The following is a 27,998-nucleotide window of genomic DNA, read 5'->3' on the forward strand; positions in this document are numbered from 1 at the left end:
GTTCAAGGCCATCCTTAGCTGCATAGAGATTTCTGGGCCAGCCTGGGCTACATGAGAACCTGTCTCAAAAACCAAAAAACATTCCTCCTCCCTAACTTCTAACTTAATTGAGAGATTAAATAAGGGTCCTAAGGACTGACACCCTAGGTTGTAAACACTGATCCCTCAGACAGAAGAATCTAGGCCTTTTTGGGGGGCTATCTCACCCACCTCCCACTGTTTAGGAACAATCCCTGAAAATCCAGTAACAGTCACAGAATTTGTCTCAACCTCCAGTTTCCTGCCAGAGAGAATTCCTAAGAGAGCCAGCCTCACAGACTATAAGAAGGTAAAACCAGGTCCGGGGTGATTAGCCATTCTGATTTGCCTGAGAACGGGTGGATTCCATTGCACAATTCTGGATCCAGGAAGGTCCTGGACGCAAGACTACTTGGTCAGCTGAATGCTCAGTAAGCATCGTTATCAGTTCCTTCTTTCTCTTTGGCCCATCCACAACGCAATAAAAAGGTAGCCAGCACCTACTCGCGATCCTACACATTGAGGAATGGAACTCTGTGGGCAGTGCACGGGGTCCAGGGGCCTTGTGTGGAGCAGCCAGCCACAGGGGTTCACGAAAGAATCCACAGTCCCCCAGGAAGGACAAACCTCCCTCCGGGGTGATTCTAGTTGCCCCAGAGGTGTCCTCCTGGGCTTAAAAAAACAAAGGACAGGCTCTAAAGCCACAGAGAAACCCTGTCTCGAAAAACCAAACCAAACCAAACCAAACCAAACCAAACCAAACCAAACAAAACAAAAAACTTTGTCAGGTCTTGCTTCTCCAAGAGGAGAAGGTTCCAGGGCCCTAAAACTCCCTGGCAGATTGGGGTCCCATAACAAAGCCAGCAAGGAAATGCGTTTGAGGGAAAGGATGGGTGCGGAAACGGGAGCTTCCGTGACTCTGTGCTGGATGGGGAAACTGAGGCTCCGCCGTAAAGTGAAGGAGTTTGCTGAAGAGGGTGCAGGAAGAGTTTAGGTGACTGGCATTTGACAACTGTGGCTCGGCAGGCCGCCGTTTGCACTTTTCTGGCACTTTTAGACAGCAGCCGGGCTTGTCACAAGCTCGGTACTGCTCTCTCCACCCTCCGGGCTGCCAGCGTCCCGCCCCGTCCCCTCCCAGCTCCCAAGGAGGAGGGGAGAACAGCAACGAGGAGGGGGGTCGGGAGGCCCAGGCTTATAAAGACTGCTGGACCCGCGCTGCCCGCCAGACCCTGCCGCCCGGATTCCTTGCATTGTCTGCCGTCCGGTGTGACCGCGCCGTCCCCCAGTTCCAACACTAAGTGAGTTGGGGCGCGTCCCCATCGTACCCCTAGACCCTTCTGAGCCGCATGGCCCGCAGAACCCAGGTGGAGAAGAGAGCAGATGAAGGAGGGCGTTGGGATGGGACACCAGGCCGAATGCCTGATGGGAGAGATTTAGGACCTGGGGGAGCCGGGAGAGCCGGGGAACCCAGGAGACAGCGGTCAGCCGGGCCACCCCTGCGCGCGGCCTGGGAAACCGCAAACAGCTCAGCAGGAATGCGCGTGTGGTGGTTGCCATACCAACATACAAGCCAGCACACGCCTTCCTCCTCTGAAGGAAAAGGGAAAAATTGGGGGGGGGTGTTCATCCTCCTGAGGTCCAAACTCGTCACGCGGAGGTTGCACGAGGGAACTGAGCCCCAAAATCCTCTAGAGGCTAAGCGCAAGTCGCATTGCGCTTCGGAGCCCTCAGTCTCTGCTTCTAGCTAATGGAGACAAGCTTATTGGTTCTGAGTGCCCCCGAACAGTTCATTATGGAGATAACGGTCCGGGCCAGCACCCCGTTCTAGTTGCACGCCTAAGGAGTAGTTTTTAAGCCGCACAGGTGACACCTGACGACCTCACCCTACCCCCCAGGTCTGGTCGCCATGGCCCTGCTTCCGCCCCTCTTCTTAGCGCTCCTGGCAGGTGCTCATGCCGAGGCTCCCGGGATGCAAGATCCGCGTCACCTCCGCGGCGCTGGAGGGGTGGTAAGTGCGCGAGGCGGGCGTTTGTGGACCGGGTGGGGTGCTCTCACGCGGGCACGGGGCTGAGGGTCTCCGTGCTACCTCAGTGAAGCAGGAGGGGCTGCGCTTTCTGGAGCAAGAGCTGGAGACCGTCACCATCCCGGACCTGTACGGCAGTAAGGGCCACTTCTACTACAACATCTCCGAGTAAGTAGGCCCCGGGGGCGGGGTCTCAAAGATGGGTGGGATGACCTGGGAGACCCCTGGACTCGGGGCGTGGCCAGTTAAGCAGGGTGGGGCTCTAAGGTAAAGGGATGAAGGTAGGCGGGCCCAAGAAAGGGACTACGAGCCAGTAGATTTGAAGCTTGGACCAAAGAACACTGTGAAGGTGCGCTGGGAAGAATTTACTAGTGGCCGAGAGTGGAAGTCTCGGCATAGGGTGGCGCTAAAAGGGAGGAAAGTTTAAGGATGGCAGAGATGGGAGAGCGTGACGTGGGGCGAGTTTAAAGTTGATGGAGGCAAAGGACCAGGTGGAAAGCCGAGTGCTGACACACGCCTGTGCTCGGTTGCTTTCAGGGGGAGGAGGGGCTGGGGCAGGATCGTAAGTTAAAGGCGCGGTTTTGGACTTTAAAATAATCAAAACAAGGCCCTTTAATCCCAGCACTCGGGAAGCTAGAGGCAGCAGATCTCTGAGTTCCAGGCCAGCCTGGTCTACAGAGCGACTATGCAGAGAAACCTGTCTCAAGAAACAGGTCTAGCGATCACAGTTTGGGCAGAGGATACGGTGCAAGGAACGAGACTATATAGATCTTTTTTCCTTTTTATAATTTTTTCTTCTTTTTTTAATATTATTTATTATGTATACAACATTCTGTCTGTGTGTATGCTGCAGGCCAGAGGAGGGCGCCAGACCCCATTACAGATGGTTGTGAGCCACCATGTGGTTGCTGGGAATTGAACTCAGGACCTTTGGAAGAGCAGGCAATGCTCTTAACCTCTGAGCCATCTATCCAGCCCCCCATTTTTTTGGTCTTTTAAGACAGGGTTTCTCTGTGTAATTTGGGAGCCTGTCCTGGAACTCGCTCTGTAGACCAGGCTGAGCTCACAGAGATCTGCCTGCCATGCCTCGCAAGTGCTGGGATTAAAGGCATACACCACCACCACCATCCAGCTCTTTTTTTTTAAAAAAAAAAAATTATTTATTATGTTTACAGATGTGCTGTCTGCATGTATTGCCTGCAGGCCAGAAGAGGGCACCAGATCTCATTATGGATGGTTGTGAGCCACCATATGGTTGCTGGGAATTTGAAGTCAGGACCTCTGGAAAAGCAGCCAGATTCTCTTAACCACTGAGCCATCTCTCCAGCCCAACTAACTGTCTTTTAAACATTAAATAATAAGAAAAGAGGAAGGCCCATTTAACCCCTGGGTCCAGAGAGCAGATCTCTGAGTTACCAGATCCAGGTTGAGCTCTTGAGGGGCAAAGGAAACTCCCATCCCCACCATCCGGCTTCCCAGCCTGCAGAAGTTAGAAGGGGAGGGACGAAGTCCCTGTGGTTGGGTGAGTCCCTTCCCCCTCAGCCCTGGACATACCCTGACACTGCCCTCTGCAGGGTGAAGGTCACACAGCTGCAGTTGATATCCTCGGAGCTCCACTTTCCAGCCAGACCAGGAGCTGTTGCTGCACATCTCCAACGCGTCCTTGGGGCTGCACTTCCGGAGACAGATTCTCTACTGGTTCTTGTAAGCACCCTACCACCACCACCCCCACCACACACACACACACACACACACACACACACACACACACACACACCCCCAACACACACACAACACACACACACACACACACACACACACGCCACGCTCAGGAGAGGGCCTGGTGGCTGGGCCCAGTATCCACAAACCTTCCTAGGTTTCAGTTTCTCCAAGCAAGTGGAGGGTTTGATAGGCTGTCTGGTGAAGGTAAAGAGGAATTATGGGGAGGGTTTATGGCTCTCCACTCCGGCTACAGGCAGTAAATGGTTATTGAGGAGCAGGGAGTCATTTTTCTAAAGTGTAGATGCTGGTACTTGGCACGTACTCCAGTTAGAACTCCCACACCTGTGCTTATGCAAACAACGCTAATATTAAACTCATTGGATCATTAAAAAAAAAAAGTCCTGAAGTAAGGGCGTGGTCATGTTGGAGAGAAGGGGTTGGGCGTGGAGGAGGGATCAGGAGGCAATGGGGATGTTGTACGGGTTGAAGAACACGAACCCCCTTCGGCAGCTTATGATGGGGGCTACATCAATGCCTCGGCCGAGGGTTGTATCCATCCGCACAGGTTCTGAAGCTCTCCCAGGATCCTGCTGGTCGGATTAAAGTGTCCAATGTCTCCTGCGAGGCCTCTGTCTCTAAATGGATATGGCCTTCGGGGGGAACCTTCAAGTAAGTCCTGGCCACAGTGCACACCTTTGAGCCCCACAGTCCAAACTTCCTAGCACAGAAAAAGGACAAATCTTGGGAATCCCACCGAATGTACCCAAATCCTAGTCCCCCGCAACCCCCTCCCGGCTGTGTGAACTTGGCAAGTCAGCAAAGCTCTGTGCCTCCATGTCTTCTGGGATATGGGGAGAAGAAGGGAATCTATTTCCCCAGATCGTCCTGGGCACTGTGTTGTCAGATGTAGAATAGTTAGAACAGTCCCTGGCGTATAATAAATGTCTAACTGCTAAGGTTAAATGTAATTGTTAGGATTAGTATGTCCGGTACTGGAACTCAGTGGTAGAGTACCTGCCTAGCATTCACAAGGCCCTGGGTTTCAATCCCCAACACCTGAATTTAGAAAATGAAACTGGCGCAGGCATGGTGGCACCACTTCCTTTAATTCTAGTTCTTGGGAGGCAGAGGCAGGCCTGATCTACAAAGCAAGTTCCAGGACAGCCAGGGCTGTTACAAAGAGAAAACCATGTCTTGAAAAAACAAATAATAATAGCACAAAGCGATATATTGGGGGTCCTTGGCATGATTTTTTGAGGGGGAACATGATAGATTGTCCATTTGGTGTTCATACATTGTCAGATTTTGTTTGTTCAACAAATGATTTAGAAAGCAGTTTAGAGCTCAGCTGGCAGGACTCTAAACAGTGGTCTTGAGTGCCCAGGTCAGTGTTCAGGATGGTGGGCTCTTAATGGAGGGTGGTCGACTGAGAGACTGACTTGAACAGGGGGCACGGTGCCCAGTCAGGCCGCAGTGGGCAGGACACTGGGGAGGGCAACGGGGGGGTCACAGGTAGACGTGGGGATCTATGGGCAGACTGTGAGTAAAGGCGGTGGGAGCCTTGAGAGTCAAGCTGTGAGGGGCTGGGCTTGGATCTTGGGGCATCTACTGAGGAGCTGCTGGGAGATTTTTTTACACAGGAGCCCTTGTTGTAACTGTCTCTTTTTGTGCACGTGTTTTTCCTGGGCCTCGGCTTGTGGTCGGGGCAAGGGCTGGGCTAACCCAGGCTCTCCTCTCCTTGCAGAGGAATATATAACTTCTTCTCCACGTCATCACTTCCGGGATGCGGTCCTCCTCAACCAGCAGGTACGGGCGGTGGTGGCAGACCTGGGTACCAAAGTAGGGGTGGCCTGGTGCTGAGAAGCCCTGACCTCTGGTCCTGTCCCCCCAGATCTGCCCTGTGCTCTACCACGCTGGGACAGTGCTGCTCAACTCTCTCCTGGAACACGGTGCCGGTGAGTCAGTGCTGGTGGGGCTGAGAGACCGGACCCAGGATTGGGCCTGGGGCTGGGGGGGTGGAAGGAAGCTGTGTGCTGTTGTCATACAGCTTCTCAGAACAGACCCCTTCCAAGTCCAGCCATGGAGCAGTCCTGGTTTCAAATGTGTCGTTGAACTGCTGTTCTAACCTTAGGTAATTGAAGAAAACCGTCTGAGTTTTCAGGTTCCTCTTGTTTTGGCAATGCCTCCCACCAGGAGCTGTCAAGGTCTTTAGTGTGTGCTTGTGATCACCATCATCAACTTGCGTTTCATGGGTGCTCAGTTTAACATAGGTCCCTTCTTCCTAAGCCACTATGGCTGTCCACCGTGAATCAGTGTGATTCTGTCCCATCAGACCTGTTGGGTGAAGGGCATTGAGAAAGAATGCAGGGAGGGGAAGTGACTCCTTTGCCATCTTAAGCATTTTTAAAACACATTATTATTAATCTGCATGTGGTGTGGTGTGTGTGTGTGTGTTGTGTGTGTGTACGTGTGTGTACTCATGTCACGGCCATCTCAAGCATTTTAAACACACTGTTATCACTCTGCATGTGGTGTGTGTGTGTGGTGTGTGTAGTCATGTCACGGTGTTTGTGCGGAGGTCAGAGAACACAGCGTTGACTGTCTCCTGCCTTTGTACGGGTTCTGGGTTGTTTGAACTCAGGTTGCTGCGCTTGGGAGGCAAGTTCCTTTAGCGCTGAGCTATTTTGCTGGCCCCTCCTTTCAGTCTCGCTAGTGATTTTGATGACTGAACTTTTCCAGTGGTCATAGTAGTCCGGGAAACTAACAATAACTTCATAACCAAGCATGGACACCACCCCAGGCTCTAAGGGCTTGCCGCTCTTTAAGCTGAATCTGATCCCATAGAACTTTATGAAGGAGCCGGGCCGGTGGTGTGGTGACGCACACCTTCAATCCCAAGCACTTGAGAGGCAGAAGCAGGCGGATCTCTGTGAGTTTGAGGCCAGCCTGGTCTACAAGAGCTAGTCCCAGGACAGGCTCCAAAGCTACAGAGAAACTCTGTCTTGAAAAAAACAAAAAACACAACAACAAAACAAAACAAAGAACTTTGTGAGAGGAGGAGTGTCATATTGTGAAGGAAAGACAGAGAGAGGTTAAGCACCAGACCCAATGTCGCCCAGGGTTGGAGTGATTTTGAGCCTCTTTCTGCAGTGCGTAGTCCTGTGGATGATCTCGTTTTGGCATCGACTATTCCCTCCTGAAGGATCCTGTGGTCTCCAATTGGCCAATATGGACTTGGAATTCGGGTGAGCTGCCTGACTTGGTTTCTTGTGACCTCTGACCGCCAACCAGTTTCCTTTTCTCTGTGGCTGAGCAGGGCTCTGCAAACTGACTCTCTCTCCTCTGCTGTTCTGCTGTGGCTCCCTGCTGTTGCTGCTGCCTTGAGTTCAGCCCCCTGGATCTGGAGGGCAAGCCCCACCTTTCTAGCTATGTCCTGTGTCTCTGCAGCTCCTTTCTGTCCAGCTGGGCCCCCACAAACGTCCTTACCTCAGGGACTTGCTCATGCCCTGCCCATCCCCTGCCTCTCCCAACCCTGTGAATCAGGTTGCCAACAGTCTCTTTGGGTTTCCGAGGGGGACAGAGTCCAAGCCCTCCATGGGTACCATGGTCTGAGGATGTTCAAGTTCACCGTTTAAAATGGTGTCATGTTTGTGGGACACCTAGCCTGCAAATGTCCATTGATCGATACAATATTGTGTGTGTACAACACATGCCATGGCACACATGTGGAGGTCAGAGGTCAGCTTGTGGAAGTTGTTTCTCTCCATCCCACCTGGGGTCCTGGGGATCAAATTTAGGTCCTCAGGACTGCCAGTAAGCTCCCTTACCAGAGGAGCCATCTTGCCAGCCTGACAATGCTGTTTGTTTGAGACAGAGTCTCTCTGTGTAGCTCTGACTTTCCTGAAACTTGCTTTGCAGACCAGGCTGGTCTCACAACTTAGAAATCCCCCTGCCTCTGACTCCTGAGTGCCGGAATTAAAGACGTGCACCACCACACCCAGCAACAATATTTGTTTTTTAAGGTTTATTTTTATTTTCTGTATATAAGTGGTTTTGTCTGTCTGTCTGTCTGTCTGTCTAGTCCATGTGTGAAGAGGGTTTAGATACCCTAGATCCGGACCTACAGACTGCTGTGAGCTGCCACATGGTTGCTGGGAACTGAGCCCATATCCTCTGATGCTCTTTAACCACTGAGCTGTCTCTCCAGCCCCCAGCTGCTGCTTTTAATTATAGTTGAATTTATGTGTATGAAAACATAGCTGTGTTTATTAGAACTTTTTTTTGAGTTTTGGAAATAAATATTTCACTGCAGAGAACTTAAGCAAAAGAGTAAAGAGTTCCTGGATAGCAGGAGGGGTCCTTGGAAGTAGGGTACCACACAGCTGCTAGTCTGGACTGATGGTGGAAGCTGGGGGAGGTGTTGGGAAGGGGCTGAGCTGGTCAGTCCGGTTGGCCAGCCACCGTGTCCAGGTGACTCTCTGCTTTCAGGCAGGACTTTATGGTATATTTTCAGGTGTAGCTTCGAGGCGGGAGTGACCCAAAACTGAAAACCTGAAGCCGGGGAGCAGAGCACTCTCCTGCATCCTGCCTCACGCCAGGACGTTCTCACAACTGCTGCTCTGGGGTCCCTGCCCTACGTGGGCCTGTCCTACCTTCTGTTCTCATCCCCACACCCCAAGGAGTAGCCCTGTCTGCCTTTAGGGAATCTGGGTAGCTACCAGTCTGGCTTCTTTGAGCTGAGCGGATCATTGGATGTGGCAGTTGGTGGTCCCCTCCACTGGGCTCTACCTAAGGGACCTGGAGAGTTCATCAGTAGCTCCGTTTGTTTAACGGCTGGGCATAGTGAGGGGCCTTTGTTGGTACCTGGGTAATGATGTGATGGGAGAGTAAAGGCGAGAGAGGATGGGGAGAAAATGGACCAGGGACCTTTGCGTGGAGGAAAAACAACTCCCTTCTAGTGGGAGCAGGCAGTTTTTACAGCTCAGCATCACAAGCCCTAAGCAGACAACTAGGACAGGCTGGAAAGAAGGGCACATTAAGCCTTGTGGTGGTGGCGCACGCCTTTAATCCCAGCACTCGGGAGGCAGAGGCAGGTGGATCTCTGTGAGTTCGAGGCCAGCCTGGTCTACCAGAGCTAGTTCCAGGACAGGTTCTAAAGCTACAGAGAAACCCTGTCTCAAGAACCCCCCCCCCAAAAAAAAAGAAAAGAAAGAAAGAAAGAAAAAAAAGAAGGGCACAATCAAAACCTGTAGCGCCTTTGACAAACTCAAGGCGCATCCATTTGTGGCTAGCTTAGTGGATATTTTACAGACTCAGGCCACAGCCATTGTGGCTAGCTTAGTGGATATTTCACAGACTCAGGCCACAGCCATTGTGGCTAGCTTAGTGGACCTTTTTTCCTAGGCCTTCAAGGCTTTGGACTGGAAAGTGCTGAACCCAGGTTCTGCCTTGAAGCCTTTTTGGCAGCTGGAATGGCTAGATATGAGATCTTTCCCTGATGGATTCTCTCGTCAGTTTCCTGGCCAGGAAGGAAAGTCATCGGGACATAGGAATTACTGGGACATCTTTGAATTTGATGGAGGCCTTTTCTTTTGTCCAAGGTGGGCTTAGGTAGGGGGGCTAGAGAGAAACTGGACAGCCACCAAAGCCATCCTGAGCCTGCAGGTTTCAAGGCTCGATGTTTGTTTTTAGAGGACTAGCCCTAGCTGGCCTGAAACTCGGGCTGACCTGGAATTCAGAGATCTGCCTGCCTCTGCCTCGGGAATGGGAATTCTGGGATTAAATTCTGGCCACCGGGCCAGACAGCTCTCAGGTTCTTATTTCACAGATTTGAAGAATGAAAAGCATGGACTATAGGGAGTGAGTGGCTTTTATAAGTTTAAGTAATTTTATTTTAGGGAGAGGGAGAGAAGGCAGGGCTCCTGTAGAACAGGACTAGGTCCCAGGAAATAGGGCACCCCAGCTGTGTTCATTTGATGGCTATGAAGACTTGCCCAACGTCAGCAGTTCATATGTGACCACCTTTGCACCTTCTTGTGGCTGGCAACAGTGTTCTAAAGACTCTGCAACTCAACTGTCGTAAGTTCAAATCCTGATCCCACCCCCTGGCCAGCAGCACGACATCAGGCAGATGGGCTTCACCCATCTGTGCCTGTTTCCTAGTAAGTGTAAAGAACAGAGCCAGATACCATGACTTCCAGGGCTGTGGCGCGGACCAAAAGGAGCCTCTGTTAGACAGGCCGAAGGAAGCATTTGTGGGTGGCGCACGCTGGTATATTCCAACACACCAAAAGACTGAGGCAGAAGGATTGCTGTGCAGTTGAGCCCAGCCAGGGCTACATTAGCAAGACCACATCTCAAAATCACATAAGTTGAGGAGGGCACTGAGTACCTGGAACTAGGTGGCCAGGATGGATATGTAAATTTGACTGTGATTACTGTTGCCAGTATCCAAAGCCACTCAGACTCCTCTTTTGCTGTGTTATTTTCCAGGTCCTCTCTGCCTTCCTTTTCTTTGTTCGTTCGTTCCTCCCTCCCTCCCTTCCTCCCTCCCTCCCTCCCTCCCTCCCTCCCTTCTTTCTGGGCTTATTTATTTATGGTGTGAAAGTTTTCCCCACTTGTAAGTACAGCAGTGTGTCTGCAGTACCTGTGGAGAACAGAAGGATCCTCTGGAACTGGCAGGATGTTGAGACTATGTGGATGCTGGGCGTTGAACCCCCGTCCTCTGGAAGAGCAGTACACGCTCTGAATATCTGAGCTGTCTCTTCAGCTCCATACCTTGCTTCTTGTGCTCCTCCTTTCTGGCCTCTTTGCAATACTTTTTGAGACATGAGCCCATGAGTACCCCTCCACCCCCAACCCAGAACAGCCACAGAGTCCAGTTCTCCACGACTCCTGACTGTGCCTGGCACAAATCCAATCTACCTTGACCCTGACCCTGAACTCCCAATTCCAGGGAACATTCTTCCCCTTGACTGATGGGAACTGGAGCTTCTTCAACAGGGCGGTGGAGCCACAGTTGGAGGAGGAAGAGAGGATGGTGTATGTGGCCTTCTCTGAGTCCTTCTTTGACTCCGCCATGGAGAGCTACTTCCAGGCTGGAGCCCTGCAGCTGACGCTTGTGGGGGACAAGGTATGCCAGGCTTGTCTGAGGCTGGGTGAAGAACGGCCCATGATGGAGGGTTCAGTGACCCTGTCTCATTTCTAATTCCCCTGTTCAGGTGCCAAGTGACCTGGACATGCTTCTGAGGGCCACCTACTTTGGGAGTATTGTTCTTCTGGTGAGTATTGGCTAGAGGCCGGGGGTGTGGACGGGGTTGAAGGTCACCCCACCGTCACAGAAGTTAGGTGGTAGGTGGAGGGTACAGTTGGAGATCTCCAGCGGTGGCTGTAGAGGAAACTGAAAGCTGGCCTTTTGCCTGTGGCCAAGTCCCCTCATCTCGCCAAGCCTGTTCCCACTCTGTGGAGCAGGGTGGCACTGCCCTGCCCTGTCGACTTCACAGAGCAGCTGGGAGATTGGGAGAATCTGAGCTTTCCAAGTGTCGGGCCTTCATTTCTTTACCTTTATTTAATGGGGAGGATGGAAAGAATGAAAACATTTAAAACAAGGGTTTAGGGATATAGCGCAGTTGGTAGAATGCTTGCTGTGTAGGCGTGAAGCCCCGAGTTCTAGCACCATCTGCAAATATTTTTTTTTAAAAAAAGCCGGGCAGTGGTGGTGCATGTCTTTAATCCCAGCACTCGGGAAGCAGAAGCAGGTAGATCTCTGTGAGTTCAAGGCTAGCCTGATCTACAAAACAAGTTCTAGGACAGGCTCCAGCTATAGAGAAACCCTGTCTTTTAAAAACAAAACAAAATAGACACACACACAACACACACACACACACACACACACACACACAGTATATACATACATACACACACATAGTATATACATACATACATACATACATACATACATACATACTTACTCCACAGGGTTGGAGAGATGGTTCAGTGATTCAGAGCACTCACTGCTCTCAAAGAGAAACCCAGGGGTTTGGTTTCCAGCACCCACACAGTAGCTGTCTGGACCTCTAATTCAGGAGGGACCCAGTGCCCTCTTCTGGTCTCCGAGGGGCACTGCATGCATGGTGATAGATAATACAGAGCTACAATTTTGTAAGTGACAGGAATTTGAGTTCGTGTGACTCCACGTCACGCTGGCCTCCTCTACACACATAACCTTGTAGGCATGTCATGAATTTTCAGTGAAGTAAGGCGTGTAATTAGACAGCACCAGCTATGGAGTGCGTGTTCTGTAAAACAGCTGCTGTTGCTGCTGCTGTCATCTGTCAACACAATGGCGGAGTAGTTAAGAGCCTTAAGAGTACGGCTGTGTTCCCAGGCTGCTTGCATTTATCGGTCAGCTCTGCAGCTCAATGACCACATAGACTTTAGTCCTTCTGCTTCAGTTCCCTGGGGGGATGGCTCAGTGAGTAATGTGCTTGCTTTAGACACATGAGCTCGGATCCCTGATCCCTAGCACCCGTGTTGAGAGCTGGGAGCAGAGCTGTCACGCACAGCTCTGGGGAGGGGACAGGAGGATCCCTGGGATTTGCTAGTCAACCTATCTAGCTGGATCGGTGAGCTGCAGGTCCAGGGAGAGGCCCTGTCGCACAAAGTAAGGTTGGAAGTGATAAAGAAAGACACCTAAGTTGGGCTGTAGCAAAAGCATACATTCACGTGTGCACCCGTGTGTGCACACACACATACCGCATGCACATACACAGAATGAGGATAATAGTACCTGGCTCATTTGGTTGAGACTTAAATGAGTCAGAATTATGCTTAAGGGGATGCTTGTTTTTGAGACTGGATCTCATATTCTCATATAGCCCAGGTTGGCCTCAAATTATATATATTCACATACATACACACATAGATAGGTATATAAGTATATGTGTATGTGTGTGTGTGAATGCCTGATCCTCCTGCCTCTACCCTACCTCCCAAAGACTGGGATTACAGGTTTAACTACCACACCTGGCTCAGACTCACACTTAGCAGTGAGTAAGCGCATGTACTTAATAGTATTATGTGGCCCATAGAGCAGCGCAGAGATGAGGGATGTTTAAGCAAAAAGGTCATCCATCCCTGGGGAGGCTCAGCTGGGGTTTGAGTCTGGATTAGCTACTGAGGAGAAAGTGGGTGGGCAGGGAGTCAGGTGTGGGGTGCATGCTATAATTTCACTTGAAGGCTGAGCGGGGGAGCTCTGGAGTCCAGCGTTTCTAGACCAGTCAGGCAACATAGCAAGAGCCCATCTCAAAAGAGAAGGAAGGAAGGAAGGAAGGAAGGAAGGAAGGAAGGAAGGAAGGAAGGAAGGATACTACTTTGACCAACTCATGGGGGCTGGGTGCAGGTCAGAAGGATGTGGGGTGGTAGCACAGTCTGTATTTGCAATCCTTGTCTCCTAAAAGGCTAAGACTTTGTCCCCCCAGTATCCCCAGGGCTCACCAGGTAACAGTTTGGGACTGTGACCCACCTTCCTTACCCCGTCTCCAGAGCCCTACAGTGATTAACTCCCCACTGAAGCTGAAGCTGCAGGCTGTGAGCCCTCCGCGTTGCACCATCAAGCCCTCGGGCACCACCATCTCAGTCACTGCCAGCGTCACCATCACCTTGGCCCCACCCATGCTGCCTGAAGTCGAGCTCTCTAAGATGATCATGGTATGGCCCCAAAATGAGGGTACCTGGGGGTCAGTGAGAAGTAGGTTGTGAGGTGGGCTCCAAACCTTCCCAGTTCCTAATGGCACCGTGCACTTCCCTTCAGGAAGGGCGTCTCAGTGCTAAGATGACACTCCGGGGCAAGGCGCTGCGAACGAAGCTGGATCTTCGCAGGTACGCGGTTGATAAAGATCCTGGGTGGGCCCTTAGCTTCTGAGCCTTAACACCTCCGTTAGTGAGTGACAGCTGCCCAACAGAACCATGGGGCTAAAACCAAGCTCTTCCTGAAGCCTCCAACAAGCTGGGATCTGTCTTTGTTAGTACATAAGAAACTGAACTCAAGCCGGGCGGTGATGGCGCACGCCTTTAATCCCAGCACTCGGGAGGCAGAGGCAGACGGATCTCTGTGAGTTCGAGACCAGCCTGGTCTACAAGAGCTAGTTCCAGGACAGGCTCCAAAGCCACAGAGAAACTCTGTCTCGAAAAACCAAAAAAAAAAAAAAAAAAAAAAAAAAAAAAAAAAAAGAAACTGAACTCAAGTCTGGGTGTTAAGGTTCATGCCTTTAAGCATTCCACAGAGGCAAGTGGATCTCTGTGAGTTTAAGGTCGCTCTAGTCTACATAGTTAGATCCAGGCCAGCCAGAGCTACATAGTGAGCTACTGTCTCAAAATAAATGAATGAATGAATGAATGAATAGAGAAGATTTTAACTCAGGCCTGGAGAAATGGCTCAGTGGTTAGGAGCACTGGCTGCTCTTTCAGATCAATTCCCAGCACCCACATGGCAGCTCAATGCGCATAAAATAAAAATAAATAAATCTTTTTTAAAAAGATTTTTAACTCAAGGATATAGGGATGGCTCAATTGGTAAAGTTCTTACCTTGTCAGCACAAGGACCTGAGTTTGAATCCCTAGAGCCCAAAGGAAAAGCTTTTAATCCCAGTGATGATGACTAGACATAGGTGGATCCTTGGAAGCTCTGATGAGAGCCAGTCTGGCCTCTGAAAGACACTGTCTCAAACAAAAAGTGGGAGGCATCTAAGGACCAACACCCTGGAGGGTGTCTTCTGACCTCGCATGCCCACACATACCCACACCTACACATCCAAGTTCTGTCTTAGAAGACAGCCAAAGATAATCCTACCTCCATCTCTGGAGTGCTGGGATCACAGGCACACACCACTATGTCCTGTTTATGCAGAGCTCGGGAGCTGAACTCAAGGCCTAGGGCATTCTAGATGGCAACACTCTACCAACTGAACCACATCTCCCCAGCCCCCAAAGTACCTTTATCTTTTTTTTTCTTTTGAGACAAGGTCTCACTCTGTAGCATTGGGTGGACTGGCACTCTATATAGTGGGCTGACTTCAAAGTCAAAGAGATCTGCCTCTTGTGTGTTGGGATTACAAATGTGTGTCACCATTCCTGGCTAACAGTGGTTTCTAAAGCAACGCCTCTGCTTTCTCCCAGCATCCAGAAGCAGGCAGAGCAGGTATTATTAGAGACCAGCAAATTGGTTCAGTAAGGCTAAATGACACACCCGCAGTTACACAGCCAAGAGGATGGAAACACTGGTTTGAGCATCAACTTGGGCTCAGTACAATGGTTACCTTGAAGCAAGTCATTTTCTCATTCTAAGGCTCATTTCCTCCTGTGCCGAATACCAGTGAAAATACCATCTTCTCTAGGGCTGAGCCTAGCGTCGTCACCCCTGGCCATGTGCGACTCGGCATTTTATAGTTATAATTAAACAGCTGTACTTCACAATTCAATGGCTACATAGCAGACAGTGCTGATACAGAGGCTGAAACGAAACCAGGAAGGGTAGCAGGGTCTTGGAATCTAGAGGCAGGGTCTAGTCCACATAGCCACGTGGCTTCAGGCAACTTACATCACCTCTGCAGCTTCAGTTTCCTCATGGGTGCCAAATAATTTCTAAAAGTCCCAGATTCTTAGGGCTATGAGTGAGGACTGAGTCACTCTGTGTTTTACAGTATTGCAGCTTGGCCAGGTAATCCTAGCACCTGAAAGGCTGAGGTAAGAAAACTCCTGTGGGTTTGAGCCAAGGCTGCCCTACATAGCAAGACCCTGCCTCAAACATCACCAACAACGAACAATCCCAAGGACCGGAGAGATAGCTAAGTGAATGAGTTCAAGGATGAATGAGCCCTAAAGCCCACCTAAAAACCTGGGGTTTAGGGGTCATGGCTTGTAACCCCAGCACTGGGGAAAACACAGAAGGATCCCTGGGCTCACTCCCCGGCCAGTTTGGCCTAACACGGGAGCTTCAGATCAATGAAGAGAGTCTGTCTCAAAACAGCACGGTGGATGGTGTGTGAGGAAAAATGACCTGAGTTTGACCTCCAGTCTCCATGTGCACATATCCATACACACCCCTACACACGTGTGTACCTTTACCCATGCAAACACACACACACATGCCTACACATGTGTGCATGTGCCTCAGCAGCATATGTGTGTATATTTATGTGATGTTGGGAATAGAAGTGGGCTTTATATATATGCTAGGGAAGAGTTCTGCATCTCCAGCCCAGCATCCATCCTTCCTTCCTTCTTTCTTTCTTCTCGAGACGCAGTTTCTCTGTGTAGCTCTGGCTGTCCTGGAACTCACTCTATAGATCAGGTTGGCCTTGAACTCAAGTGATCTGCCTGCCTCTGCCTCCTGAGTGCTTTTTTTTCTGGTCTGAAATCCACAGAGACCCACCTGCCTCTGCCTCCTCCCAAGTGCTGGGATCGGAGACCTGTGCCTCTGTGGCAGCTCTCAACTTCGGTGTTTGTTTTTTAGTAATAGTTTGTTTTTAATTATCCGTATATGTGTGTGTGTGTGGGTGCCCAGAAGCCAGAATCATTGCCTCCCTCTCCCCCTGGAGCTGGAGTTACAGGCAGTTGTAAACTCTCTGACATGGGTGCTGGTACCCCAGAGCAGTATGTGCTCTTAGTTGCTGAACCATCTCTCTCCACCCCTCTAGTTTTTATTTGTGCACGCGCATGTGTGTGTGTGTGTGCGCCATGTGTGCATGGGTGCCTGAAGAGTCCAGAAGAGCACTTCGACTGTCCTGAAGCCTGAGTTATAAGCCATGTGAGTTTCCAGACATAGGTGCCAGGAACTGAACTCAGCACATGGAAGAGTGCTCTTAACCTCCGAGCCATCTCCCCAGTACCGTGCCCCACCCCAACTCCTTTCTAATCAAAGCTCTAAGCTGGTCTGGTACTCAAAGAAAACTGCCTGCCTTTGCCTTTAGAAAGAAAACTGACTGCTGGCTTTAGGGGTCCACCAGCCTGGCTAGCTTTTTTTTTTTTTTTTTTTTTTTTTTTTTATTAATTTGTGTTGCCGGGGCAGTGGTGGCGCACACCTTGAATCCCAGCATTTGGGAGGCAGAGGCAGGCAGATCTCAGATCTCTGTGAGTTCGAGGCCAGCCTGGTCTACAAGAGCTAGTTCCAGGACAGACTCCAAAGCTACAGAGAAACCTTGTCTCGAAAAAAACAAAACAAATAAATAAAAAAATTAATTTGTGTATATGTGTATGCCTATGTGCATAGGCACTATGTGTGTGGGTAGTTGCATGCCACGGAGTGCCTGTGGTAGTCAAAGGACAACCTGTAGGAGTCCATCCTCTCCTCTACCATGTGTGCCCTAGGGGTCGAACTCAGTCAGGCTTGGTGGCAGGCACCCTTACCCACACTTGAGCCATTTTCCAGCCCTATTTTAAGTGTTTGAATAAGCTTAGTACCCATTTGACAGGCAGTAAACATTGTTGAATGTTGTTAGATGAAGGAAACCATACTTGCTGGGCCATCAGTGGAGTCCTGGCACATGGGCGTTCTTGACAAAGGAAAAGTGGCAGGCCTAAAAAAGGGGGCTCCAGACTGGGCCGTGGTGGTGCACGCCTTTAATCCCAGCACTTGGGAGGCAGAGGCAGGTGAATCGCTGTGAGTTCAAGGCCAGCCTGGTCTGCAGAGTTCCAGGATAGCCAGGGCTACATAGAGAAACCCTGTCTCAAAAAACAAAAAAAATAAAAAATAAAAAATAAACAAAAAAAAGAGAGAGAAAAGGAAAAGGGGGGGGTGGCTCCAAAGACAAGTGTCACTCAAGCATGTATACCTGGGGAATGGCAGCTCCCTGAAAGATGACTAGGTGGGACCTGGAAAGCTGACACTTGGGGCCATCTTTTAGGTAGGCCCAAGAAAAGGATGCCCCCAGGTTTCATGGCCATGGTGCACATTTTCTCCTGCAGGTTTCAGATCTACTCAAATCAGTCTGCGCTGGAGTCTCTGGCAGTGAGTCGGGGATGGCGGTGGGTGGGTCCACTGGGGAGGATGGCAGCTCACACCAACCCACCACCCATGCACTCCTGTCTGTGCCCTTTTCCCCTCAGCTGATCCCACTGCAGGCCCCGCTGAAAACGCTGCTGCAGATTGGAGTGGTGCCCATGCTCAATGGTAGGGGCTGCGGGGGCGAGGAAAGAAGGAGTGGGGGCAGGGGCTTACCTGGGGGGACCCGGCTGAGCTTGCCTCTCCCACCCACAGAGCGGACCTGGCGTGGGGTGCAGATCCCCCTCCCCGAGGGCATCAACTTTGTGCGGGAGGTGGTGACCAACCACGCGGTAAGTAGATTGTGGGTGGGAGGATGCGCTCCAGGGTCTTCCCCTCCCTACAGCACCCAGTGCTTTCTGTCCCCCAAAGCCCCTTCTCCACTAGTTGCTCCTTCCTAGCAACTAGCAAGGGATTTTATTCAGAAACAAGCCGTGCTATAGCGGAGATACACCTCAAAGGAGCTGGGCCCCCCTGAGATCTCTCAATTACGTCTTTGTTTGGAAAAGCTGTCTCCAAACTCCTAAAGGACAGAGTGAGACTCCCTGTCCCCTTCCCAGGGCTTCCTCACCGTTGGGGCTGACCTCCACTTTGCCAAAGGGCTTCGAGAAGTGATTGACAAGAACCGTCCTGCCACCGTTGTGGACTCCAGTGTCACCCCACCCTCTGTAGCGGCTGCCTGAATCCTTCATCCCTCCCAGGCAGCTGGCATTCAGGAATTGAGTCTTCTCGGCATCAGCCCTGGCCCCCTTGTACCCATAGCCTGTAGTGTCCCCAATGCCACAGAGAAGAATTCAGTTGGAAGCTATACCCGATTTAATTTCATAATCACTCAGCCATCAATTACAATCCATCCACCCCTCTTCTTGGGCTGCCCTAGAGCTCTGTTGGGGTCCTGGGATGGGGCATTCATTAAGCAGGTGAGGGGAGGTCAGGCCACCGCACGGTGGTGGCGGGAACAAAGTGCTCACTGCCCCTAGGCTGTCTCTGTGAAGCCCTGAGGCCCAGGCTGGGATGCACAGGGCTGTGGTAAGTTGGGGACAGTGTTAGAGCAGGACCTGCCCCACAGGGGCATTTTGCATAAAGGAGGACCCCTCTCTCGGCTGAGAGAGGCTGGGAGGGGCTGGAGGACTGAGAACTTCCATGGGTCCCCTCAGTAAGGCTCCTTGTTTAGGAATCGAGAGAACATGGTGAAGGCAGCTCGGGGTTTGTCCGTGGGGACCATGTGTCCAGCGCCCTGGGGAGCACAGCTTTATGAGATTCCAATCCCCAATACTTATCACCCTTCCCCCCTGGTACTTCATCCCAAGGCCTTTACTCCCCTCTTCACCCTGAAAGCTTGCCCTGATGCACCAGTGGTGACCCAGAAGAAACAAAAGCCAGAGGGTAAAGAAGGGAGGTCCCACCACTGTCCCTCCGGCCTCAGCTGCCCCTCGCTAGGCTCCAAGTCCTACCTTGATGGTGATGAAGGTAATGTGGGAGAACTCCTTCACAAAGCCGGCTACCTGCTCTCCACTCTCCCCGTAGTCCACCAGCCAGGGCCGACGCTGCACCTCCATCTGGCCCATCGGGAAAGACATCAGCCAGTGGCTCCTGCCAGCCTTGCCCACAGCTGTCCTCGAGACCACAGGACTGGAGAGTCCTCTCCAGGTGTGCCCTCTACAGATGAGAGTCACTCCTGGCACCCCACCCCCCAGCACAACCTTACCTTCTGGTTGAGGGAATCCACAAACCATTCATCCCCCATGAAATTGCAGGCCATGTCCACATCGCCATTGTACAGTAGGATCTGGTATTTCTGGAGTAGGAGAAGGGGAAGACAGAAGTGTGGGATTGGCCTAGGCCCTCAGCCCTTCCCTGGTTCAAGCCCTACCTTCCTGGGAACGCAGAAGCCCAGCTAATAGTAGGAACCTGAAATTCTCGTGTTTTCTGATTGCATACTACATGTCCAGTAAGCACCAGTCAAACGCTTTTACTGTCTAGGGAGGAAGATACCTCCATCCCCCAAATGAGACAGTCTCATCACGGAGCCCAGACTGTCTAGAATTTGAAGTCTCTCCTCAGTCTTCCCAGGGCTAGCCTTACAGTTATGACTCACCATGCCCAGATGATTAGTCTCATTTTACAGACAGAGAAAACATTGCTGGGAATGCATAAGACACTTTCCCAGAGCTGGGCATGTTGGCACACACCTGTAATCCCAGAACTGGAGAGGCTGAGACCGTTTTGCTGTGTTCAAAGCTAGCCTGGGCTACATAACAAGACTGAGTCTCAGAATAGCAACAGAAAAACAAAACAAAACAAACAAAAAACAACAACAACAAAAAAACAGCCACCAGGGCGTGGTGGGGCGAGCTCTGAATGGCGCCCCACCTGACCTGCTGCTCTAGAACCTAAGGCTACCATGGCGGAAAGCTTCAGAAGCCGCGGAGGCTGGAGCCTGCTGTGCTGCGCCCACATACCTGTGAGCTGAGCAGCTTCAGGTACTGTGAGTTCATGCTTTGGTAGAGACGGCGGTACTGTAAGTTCACCACGAAGCTGTCGGGAGCACATGCATAGGATGCAGAAAAAAACAGACACAGAGGAGGCCAGTCAATCAGAGCTTTCTGATTCCCAGCGCTGGGTCTACTACCTCTCCTTGTAGGTCTCCTTATCCGAACCGAGCTGGCACTTAGAGATTCTCAACCCACCCAAACTTTGGAGATGTGTGGGTGCATCTTTTGGTTGTTAGAATGGCTGGGATACAGCTGGCTTTAGTGTGAAGGAACCAGCAGGTGTGGAAGCTGTAACAGCTGGTAATGACAGAGTAGAGGATGGGCACTGACCAATCAGGAAAGACCTCACTAGGCTCTGATGAGCTAGGTCTACCCTTTTACTTGATGGGGTCACAGAATGAGCAGCGCTGGGTGGCAGTGGAATGGAAGTTGGGACAGCACCTATGCACTAAATGTCAGTAAAGGATCTGATGATAACTAATGTGGCCACCTCCAAGTTAACTGAATGTCAATCAAGATGGAGGTCAAGGCCATTAAATACTCTGCCCAGCTAATTTTCACCCTGAATGTCCACACCGCCCGCTTGGAGGAGGAGCCCTAGCTGCAGGACCCCCGTGAACCCTGCTGATGCCACCTCCTGAATCATGAGTGGCCACAGAAGCTCACTTGCACATGTCCCAGCGGGGCAGCTTCTCGGGGATGTGGAGGGCCTTCCGAACATACGGGTTGTTGAGGTAGGTGGAGGGGGCTGTGGTGTTGGTGCAGGGGGGATCCAAGCGTACCTTGTCCCCAGAACGGAGCAGCAGTGCCTGGGAGCATGGACACAAGGTGAGGGCCTTTACTTCTCTGCCCCGCCTACTCCCCCAGGGAAAGCCCATGCCCTCACATACCTGATGATAGGGCCGCTTGAGTGGCAGGCGAGTGAAGAGGTTGCCGAAATCATGAATCACAAGAGTGTCCTCATATCTGAAAGATAAATACATGAGATGGGTGCTGGGCCTGTAGAGGCCGTTGGGGTTGGCCCCAGGCATAATCAGCAGCACCTACCTATCACCGCCGGGCACCCCACCAGCACACGGAGCGTAGAGATTGTAGATGTTGAGGCCAGATTTGCCCACAATTCGAGACACTTCCTGGAGCTGTGCCAACATACCATCATGTTTTTTTGGATCCGTGACCCTCCATGACCTACCCATCCCCCCTCAAAATTAGCTGCTGTCCTACCTCATCTCCTGTCACCACCCTTCACCCACTTTATTCCACAGACCCCAAAGCTCACTGGAAGCAATCTTCAAGACCTGGGTCCAGTCCTAGCACCGCCGTTCCCTGCCTTGTGACTTAAGGCAAGTGGCTTAAGCATCCTTGGCTTCAATTGTCTCACTGGATTTCGCAGAGACCACCACAGTATGGAAAGGTCCAGGACAGAGAGGCTGTGAAGTGGGCTGGAGCTACAGCCCAGTTGGTAGAGTGCTTGTCGTGTGTGCATTAGGCCCTGGGTTCAAACCCCAATACCACCAAAAGGAGCCGCAATGGAGCTAGAGAGATAGGGGATTCCCAAGGTGAGGTGTGAGCTGCATCTCAGGACTAGGGTAGAAGGGCGGAACCTCACGTTGTTGATGCATTCTGGGTCTTTGTTGTCATAGAAGTTGCACTTGTTCTGAGAGCAGCAATGGGTCTGGAGCAGAGTCCAAAGCCTGCAGATCAAAGTGCTCAGGCTGAGGGAGGGCGGAGGCGCTAAGCGGTGTAGAGAGGCGCTAGGCGGTGAGGCACTGTCCCTCCCCCTCCAGCCTCCTCAGACCCTGACCCCAGGGGAGGAGGAATGATAAGACAGGGTTCGGTGTGTAGGCGGTTAAACCCAGTTCTCAAGAACATGCCCCCAATCCCTACAGAGAGTCTTCCTAGGGGCCCCTTTAAAATGAAAAAAAAAAAAGGAAATGTTTTTGAGACCAGGTTTTTCTAGGTAGTCTGGGTTCAAGGTCTAAACTCACTGTGCAGCCCAGCTGCCTATTTCCAGGTATCGGCTGGGGGCTGTTTTCCACCATGCCCAGACTCCTTACTTCCTCTACATCTTGGTCTCTATTCTTGGCCTCTAAGCATCAAACCCTTTGTTTGGCCAACCCTACCTACTCATAAATCAGAGCAGGAATATCATGTGCTGGAGGACAGATCTGAGATCTTAGGATTTGCCCCACCCTTGACGTTGCCCAACCATCCCTCTCCCGTACCTGTTCCCCAGAAGACCATGGTAGTAGGCAAAATAGACCAGGGAGTTATCATTCTGTTCATAGGAGGCAAGTCCATTGCCCACAGCCAGCCCCTATGAAAGAGCCGGAGTTCTCAGTTCATCTGAAGGGTGAGGATGAGGGGACCCTCCCTTGACCTGCAATCTAGAAGCTGAAATCAATCCAGAGTGGTTTGTGGGGGTGGGGGAGGTCACTCAATCTAAAGAAACGTAAGTGGCAGCCCGGCAGGTGAGCTTCCGGTAGTAGGAGGCATGCAAGCTGACAGAGTAGTTAGCTCAGAGGCCGACTAGCAGGCTGTGAGGGAGCGCCTAGCCTCGGCTGACCTAACTAATCCAAGGTCACGGCCCCAAAGTGTCTCTCCTCCCTCCTGTAGCTGTCTTGCACCTGAAGGTTCATGCTGGGATCCTGCATGACCAGTACAGCCAAGGTAGGGATGTAGATGCCAGCGTAGCTCTCCCCCGTCAGAAAGAGTTTGTTGTCCTTGTACTCCGGAAAGAGGCGAAAGAAATCTTTCAGGGCTTCGAAATTGTTCTGAGCCACCTGGGGACGGTGAGATGGGAGAGAGAGAAGACCTGAGGTTTAAGCTGGAGAGATCTTCAGAGATGGCGAGCCCAGCCCACTTTATTTTGTGGAAGAGGAAGTGACTTTGTAATGAGCCTGCCACAGGTCACATGACAGAGCCGAAAGTGGACTCTGAGGTCGTGCTGTCTCCCCTATCATGCTATCTTTAGGGAGGCAGCGAGAACGGGGCAGGTGGGCAGGCGCCAGACTCACCTCTGTGTCGTTGGTCACGTAGGTCTTGTCGTCTGAGTAGGAAAAGCCCACTCCGGCTGGGGACTCAATATACAGCATGTTGGCGATCTAGAGGGAAGGGGGGAATGAGTGGAAGAGTGTTCCCTGCCCCTGCAAGTACCCAGACAGCCCTGCAAGACCCACAACTGCAGGTGTACCAGATTCCAAGAATAGGGGTTGTACTCCAGGGTAACACCGTCTGGCTGGATCTGGGGAGGAAAGACAGCTGTGTGAGTCCCATTGGGCAGCTGGGTGGAGAGAAAGAGCCACAGTGCCAGGCTCTTTTTTTCTTTCTTTCTTCCTTCCTTCCTTCCTTCCTTTCTTTCTTTCTTTCTTCCTTTCTTTCTTTATTGTTTGTTGGTTGGTTGGTTGGTTGGTTGGTTTTTGAAGACAGGGTTTCTCTGTAGCTTTGGAGCCTTCCTAGAACTCGCTGTGTGGACCAGGCTGGCCTCAGACTCACAGAGATCCCTCTGTCTCCACCTCCCCAGTGCTGAGATTAAAGGCGTGCGCCTCCACCGCCCCGCAGGCTCTTTACATATTGCCACACTCCCGAGAGGTACAGAAAGTTAGGCCAAGGGTCAGATAAAACAAAACAAAATAAAATTGTAGGTTTTTTGTTTGTTTTGTTTTTGAGGCAAGGTTTTTCTGTGTAACAGTCCTGGTTGTCCTGGAACTCACAGAGATCTGCCTGCCTCTGCCTCCTAAGTGCTGGGACTAAAGGCCTGTGCCACCACTGCCCGGCTCAAAACAGAATTGTTAAGAAGGAAAACAAACTCGGGAAGCCACAGGTTCCTTCCTTCCCCCCCCCCACACCCCTCCTGCCTTTTCCCTTGTCACTTCTTTTCCTTGTTTCCGGCCTCTCTCTCTCTCTACTCTCCTGTCCTCTCTCACAGCGGAGAACAGGGCTCAACTCACCAGAAAGGGGCCGTGCTCTGTAAGGAACCCATCTAGGGAGCTGCAGCCAGGACCCCCGTTGAGCCAAAGCACTACCGGGCTGTTCTTCGGGTCTTTCTGCGACTCCACAAACCTAGGAAGGGTGCAGGGCAGGATTGATGCAAGTAAGAGACCCTGTCCGCCCGCCCAGCTATCAAGCCCTCCTCGGCAGGCAGGGCCGCACACCAGTAATGAAAGTGCTTCGAATCCGAGGCTCTGAGGTAGCCGGAGTACTGCCTGAAACTGGGTTGTTTGGCCAGGCCGGGGAGGCAATCGATTTCATCCTGGTCCGGAGCCGCTTCGCCCCTGGATGCCCAGGACACAATCAGCAGCAAGAGCAGTGGAGACAGCGCGGCTCGGAGCATCTGCGGGAGGAAGTATCGGCAGAGGATGTTTACCAGTCCCCCAGCTCCTTTGAGCTTCGGTGCAGCAGTCCCTGGGGAGAAGCTGTCGCGCAGCTCCCGGAGAAGCACTTACCCGGGTCCAGCTCCCAGCCGCAGAGCCTCGATCTCTGCCCATCGGTCCGGGAATCTCCTTACCTCTGCTTCCTTGCGTCCTTGCTCTCCAGAAGGCGCCGGTGGATTGGAAGTCATGTGTAGTCCTAGTCACGTGAACGCCCGCATCACGTGAGAGCTTGGTCATGTCCACTTTTTTTTTTCTTGTCTGCCGGCCTGAGGGTCGGGAGCGGTCAGTTACCTGGCCAAAGTACACAGCTCCTAGGGTTATTAGCCAGGGTGCCAGAGATCAGATGATCTTGGTGTTGACAAAGTTTCCCAGGCTCCTGGGGACATGTTACTGGCGAGATGCCGAGAAAGCGGCGCTAGGACCCCTAGGCAGAGCCGGGGTTAGGTAGGCAAGGGGGAAATGCCTTACATGGTCCCCCACGGTCACCATGTGAGCCCGCCGCCCAAAATAGCCCTTGGCACGAGCGGGCTTGCCTCATGGCGGGGAGATGGCTGCTGCCTCCGAACCCGTAGGGTTGGGTGACCCACGGGGTCCTGCGCGCCCGGAGCCCCCTCCCACCCGCTTCCATCAAGTTCACGGAGCCAACATCCGCGTGGACCCGTCGGGAACGCGAGCCACACGCGTGGAGAGCTTTGCCCACGGTGTGTGCTTCAGTCGCGAGCCCCTAGCCCCGGGCCAGGTATTCCTAGTGGAGATAGAGGAAAAAGAGCTGGGCTGGTGCGGGCATCTGCGTCTTGGCCTGACCGCTCTGGACCCTGCCAGCCTGGCCGCTGTGCCCGAGTTTTCACTGCCTGACCTGGTCAGCCTTGGTCACAGCTGGGTCTTCGCTATCACACGCCACCACAACCGCGTGCCCCGGGAGGGTCAAGCATATGTAGAGTCAGCGGCCCCCAGCCGCCCCCAAGCCCTCTTGGTTGAACCCTATCTGCGCATCGAGCAGTTCCGAATACCCCGGGACCGCCTGGTGGGCCGCAGCCGGCCAGGGCTCTATAGCCACCTCTTGGATCAGCTCTATGAACAAAATGTGCTGCCTCCTACAGCGCGCCGTAGCCGCCTGGGTGTTCTCTTCTGCCCACGTGAGGATGGGACCGCCGACATGCACATCGTCATCAACGGGGAAGACATGGGTCCCAGTGCCCGAGGGCTGCCAGCTGCCCAGCCCCTCTACGCTGTGGTAGATGTGTTTGCCTCCACCAAGAGTGTGCGCCTGGTCCAACTGGAGTATGGCTGTAGGTATTCCACCTTACCTGGCTTAGTGTAGGGACAGGCACCCGCTAGGACACCACAGCCAGCTGGCAAGGCCTGAGATTGTGCAGCACTAGTTTTGAAGATGGAGAATCTGGTCTCACCTAGGCCATCCATCTGCTTGTGGCTTTTACACACATCGCTTCTTGGCTGTGGGCCTGCACCAGTATACTCAGCTGCTTGACTGAGACCCCACAGGTCCTTTTAGCCTGGACAATGTTTCAATAGGATAGGGATTTTTGTTTTGTTTTTGTCTTGGAAACCAAGTCAGGGTCTCATGCATGCTAGACAAACACTCTTGCTGTGCTGCATATCCCAACCCCTAAGACAGGGATTCTAAAACCAGTTTTAGACCTGAGGGTTCTTGAGAAATTTGTGAACTTATTTATTTTTGTTTTCTGAGACCTACTTTGTACCTCAGGCTGGTCTGGAACTTGGTCTTTCAGGCAGGACTCAGACTTTCAGACACCCCTTTCTGCCTCAGCCTGCTGAGGGTTGGGGCCATTACATTCAGCTATGAGTTCGTGTGTCTTTATTAGGAAAATGCTCACAGATTTGGACCTCTTGGCTTAGAGCCACCACAGACCTCAGATTGAGAACTTTTAATTCTGAAGTCTGGTTCATTGTAGCCCAGTAAGCCTTTCACTGAAACCTCTGGTCACGCGTCTGAATGTGTTGCGCTGGAACCTGCAATATACTGGGCTGTGGTTGCACAGGCAAATCAGACACAAAGCTGAGTAAAGGGTGAAGGAATCAGACTCTGTTGCAATAGAAGCAGGTGTGTAGACAAAGGCTCAGGAAGAGGTGTATGTCAGCTATCTATACAAGCAGCCCCGCCAGGCAGGCTGAGCCTGAGAGCAGAAAGTAATTCCCGGGTTGATGGCACTAGGAACCAAGATGTAGATCTCCTCAGCCCTGTTGTCACCTCCCCCAGATGAGTTTGTCTCTGACAGTCCTCTCTCTACAGTGCCGTCCCTGCAAACTCTGTGCCGTCTAGTGATCCAGAAGAGTGTGGTGCACAGGCTGGCCATTGATGGGCTCCACCTGCCCAAAGGACTGAAGGATTTCTGCAAGTATGAATGAAGGCCTGTGGTCACCGGAGCAGAGCCACAGAAGTGCCATCCTGCCTCCAGAGCAGTGGCAGATCCGAAACTGGCCACATGGTTAATGATCAGGGTCAGAAATAAATAGCCAATGTTGATGTTCTGAGCATGGGAGGGTCTCCTTGTCTCTGCAGCTCTGGGGCAGCCACTTCTAGAGTCACCTGGCCAGAGAGAGTGTTTTAGAATCTGTCTAGATCAGGGCTCCATAGTGTGCACGCTCCTTTGAATTATCTAGGACACTTGGTCTCACACACACACACACACAGCTTCCATATTCTCCTTTGGTTTGTGGTTTGTCAGGGATTAAACCCAGCCATCATGGCTTTTTGTGTTGTTCTGTTTTAGGCAAGGTCTTGCCTGCAGCCTAGAGTGGCCTTAGACTCCCATATTCTGATATTATTATAGGTGTGGGCCTCCATGCCTGATTTAACACTTGTTTTGTAAAAAGCCCCTTTAAAGAGTCTAATAAATGGTCAGAGTGAAGAGCATTTCACTAGATCAGAGGTTTTACCTTTGGGAAATATTATATTTACTGCTTTATTTTTGATTTGTTTGAGACAGGGTCTGAGTCTGTAACACGGGATCTTGAACTATGGCAGTCCTATCTCAACCCAAGAGCCCAGGCATGGCCGACTAGTTCTGGCTCTGTCTTTTGCAGGACTAGGCACTGAGTTTAGTGCCCAATCCTGATGAGTACTGTACCACCAAACCATTCCCCAGCCTTCCTCCAACCCTTTGAGGACGGGTCTCAATACGTCGCCCTTGCTTATGTGAGACTCACAAGGATCTGCTTGTCATTGCCTGGAATGCTGGGATTAAGGGGTGTACCCCCACACCCAGCTGCCAGCCCCCTTTTTAGTTATCATTTAGGACAGAGTCTCATTGCCCAGGCTTGCCTTAAACTTGTGATCCCTCTGCCTC

At 51.8% G+C, this 27,998-nt stretch overlaps 3 protein-coding genes across 5 annotated transcripts; 2 read left to right on the forward strand and 1 right to left on the reverse strand.

The window, feature by feature from the left end:
• Positions 1–1,924: 1,924 nt before the first annotated feature.
• Positions 1,925–18,666, forward strand: LOC119814376 (phospholipid transfer protein). Its single transcript, XM_038330019.2, is given in 22 exon segments — positions 1,925–1,978; positions 1,980–2,030; positions 2,091–2,209; positions 3,616–3,658; positions 3,660–3,745; positions 4,275–4,311; positions 4,313–4,330; positions 4,332–4,432; positions 5,508–5,530; positions 5,533–5,550; positions 5,553–5,569; positions 5,655–5,718; positions 6,914–6,939; positions 6,942–6,985; positions 10,697–10,895; positions 10,984–11,043; positions 13,307–13,471; positions 13,575–13,642; positions 17,726–17,768; positions 17,867–17,930; positions 18,018–18,094; positions 18,362–18,666. Coding segments are annotated over 22 exon segments (1,500 nt in total). The 3' UTR covers positions 18,485–18,666.
• On the reverse strand, positions 18,595–24,944 carry Ctsa (cathepsin A). 2 transcript variants are annotated; one of them, XM_038330014.1, is made up of 15 exons: positions 24,804–24,944; positions 24,451–24,629; positions 24,247–24,358; positions 23,490–23,540; positions 23,314–23,400; positions 22,924–23,079; positions 22,522–22,613; positions 21,906–21,990; positions 21,344–21,435; positions 21,187–21,262; positions 20,963–21,105; positions 20,264–20,339; positions 19,510–19,599; positions 19,256–19,360; positions 18,595–19,038 (listed from the first exon to the last, which is right to left on the reverse strand). In XM_038330014.1, exons 1-15 carry the CDS (start codon positions 24,855–24,857, stop codon positions 18,955–18,957), a joined length of 1,482 nt encoding a protein of 493 aa, XP_038185942.1. In that variant the 5' UTR covers positions 24,858–24,944; the 3' UTR covers positions 18,595–18,954. The 2 variants fall into 2 exon arrangements, with proteins under 2 accessions (XP_038185942.1, XP_038185943.1); XM_038330015.2 differs by having other exon boundaries at positions 24,742–24,849.
• Positions 24,934–27,183, forward strand: Neurl2 (neuralized E3 ubiquitin protein ligase 2). Of its 2 annotated transcripts, none has more exons than XM_038330018.2 (2): positions 24,934–25,958; positions 26,928–27,183. In XM_038330018.2, exons 1-2 carry the CDS (start codon positions 25,217–25,219, stop codon positions 26,969–26,971), a joined length of 786 nt encoding a protein of 261 aa, XP_038185946.1. In that variant the 5' UTR covers positions 24,934–25,216; the 3' UTR covers positions 26,972–27,183. The 2 variants fall into 2 exon arrangements, with proteins under 2 accessions (XP_038185946.1, XP_038185945.1); XM_038330017.2 differs by having other exon boundaries at positions 24,940–25,958; positions 26,942–27,183.
• The last annotated feature ends 815 nt before the right edge of the window (positions 27,184–27,998 follow it).

Source organism: Arvicola amphibius, chromosome 5 (genome assembly GCF_903992535.2).
Source record: "Arvicola amphibius chromosome 5, mArvAmp1.2, whole genome shotgun sequence".
Lineage (NCBI taxonomy): Eukaryota > Metazoa > Chordata > Mammalia > Rodentia > Cricetidae > Arvicola > Arvicola amphibius.

What these genes read in the sequence shown, in the direction of transcription:
- Neurl2 (XM_038330017.2), top strand. Translation starts at nt 25,217, where the DNA reads ATGGCTGCTGCCTCCGAACCCGTAGGGTTGGGTGACCCACGGGGTCCT. An exon ending in GGTCCAACTGGAGTATGGCT is followed by an intron (nt 25,959 to 26,941) that starts GTAGGTATTCCA and finishes CTCTCTCTACAG; the next exon opens with TGCCGTCCCTGCAAACTCTG.
- Ctsa (XM_038330014.1), bottom strand. Translation starts at nt 24,857, where the DNA reads ATGACTTCCAATCCACCGGCGCCTTCTGGAGAGCAAGGACGCAAGGAA. An exon ending in CAGAGCACGGCCCCTTTCTG is followed by an intron (nt 23,541 to 24,246) that starts GTGAGTTGAGCC and finishes TTTCCTCCCCAG; the next exon opens with ATCCAGCCAGACGGTGTTAC. An exon ending in ACCCCTATTCTTGGAATCTG is followed by an intron (nt 23,401 to 23,489) that starts GTACACCTGCAG and finishes CCTTCCCTCTAG; the next exon opens with ATCGCCAACATGCTGTATAT.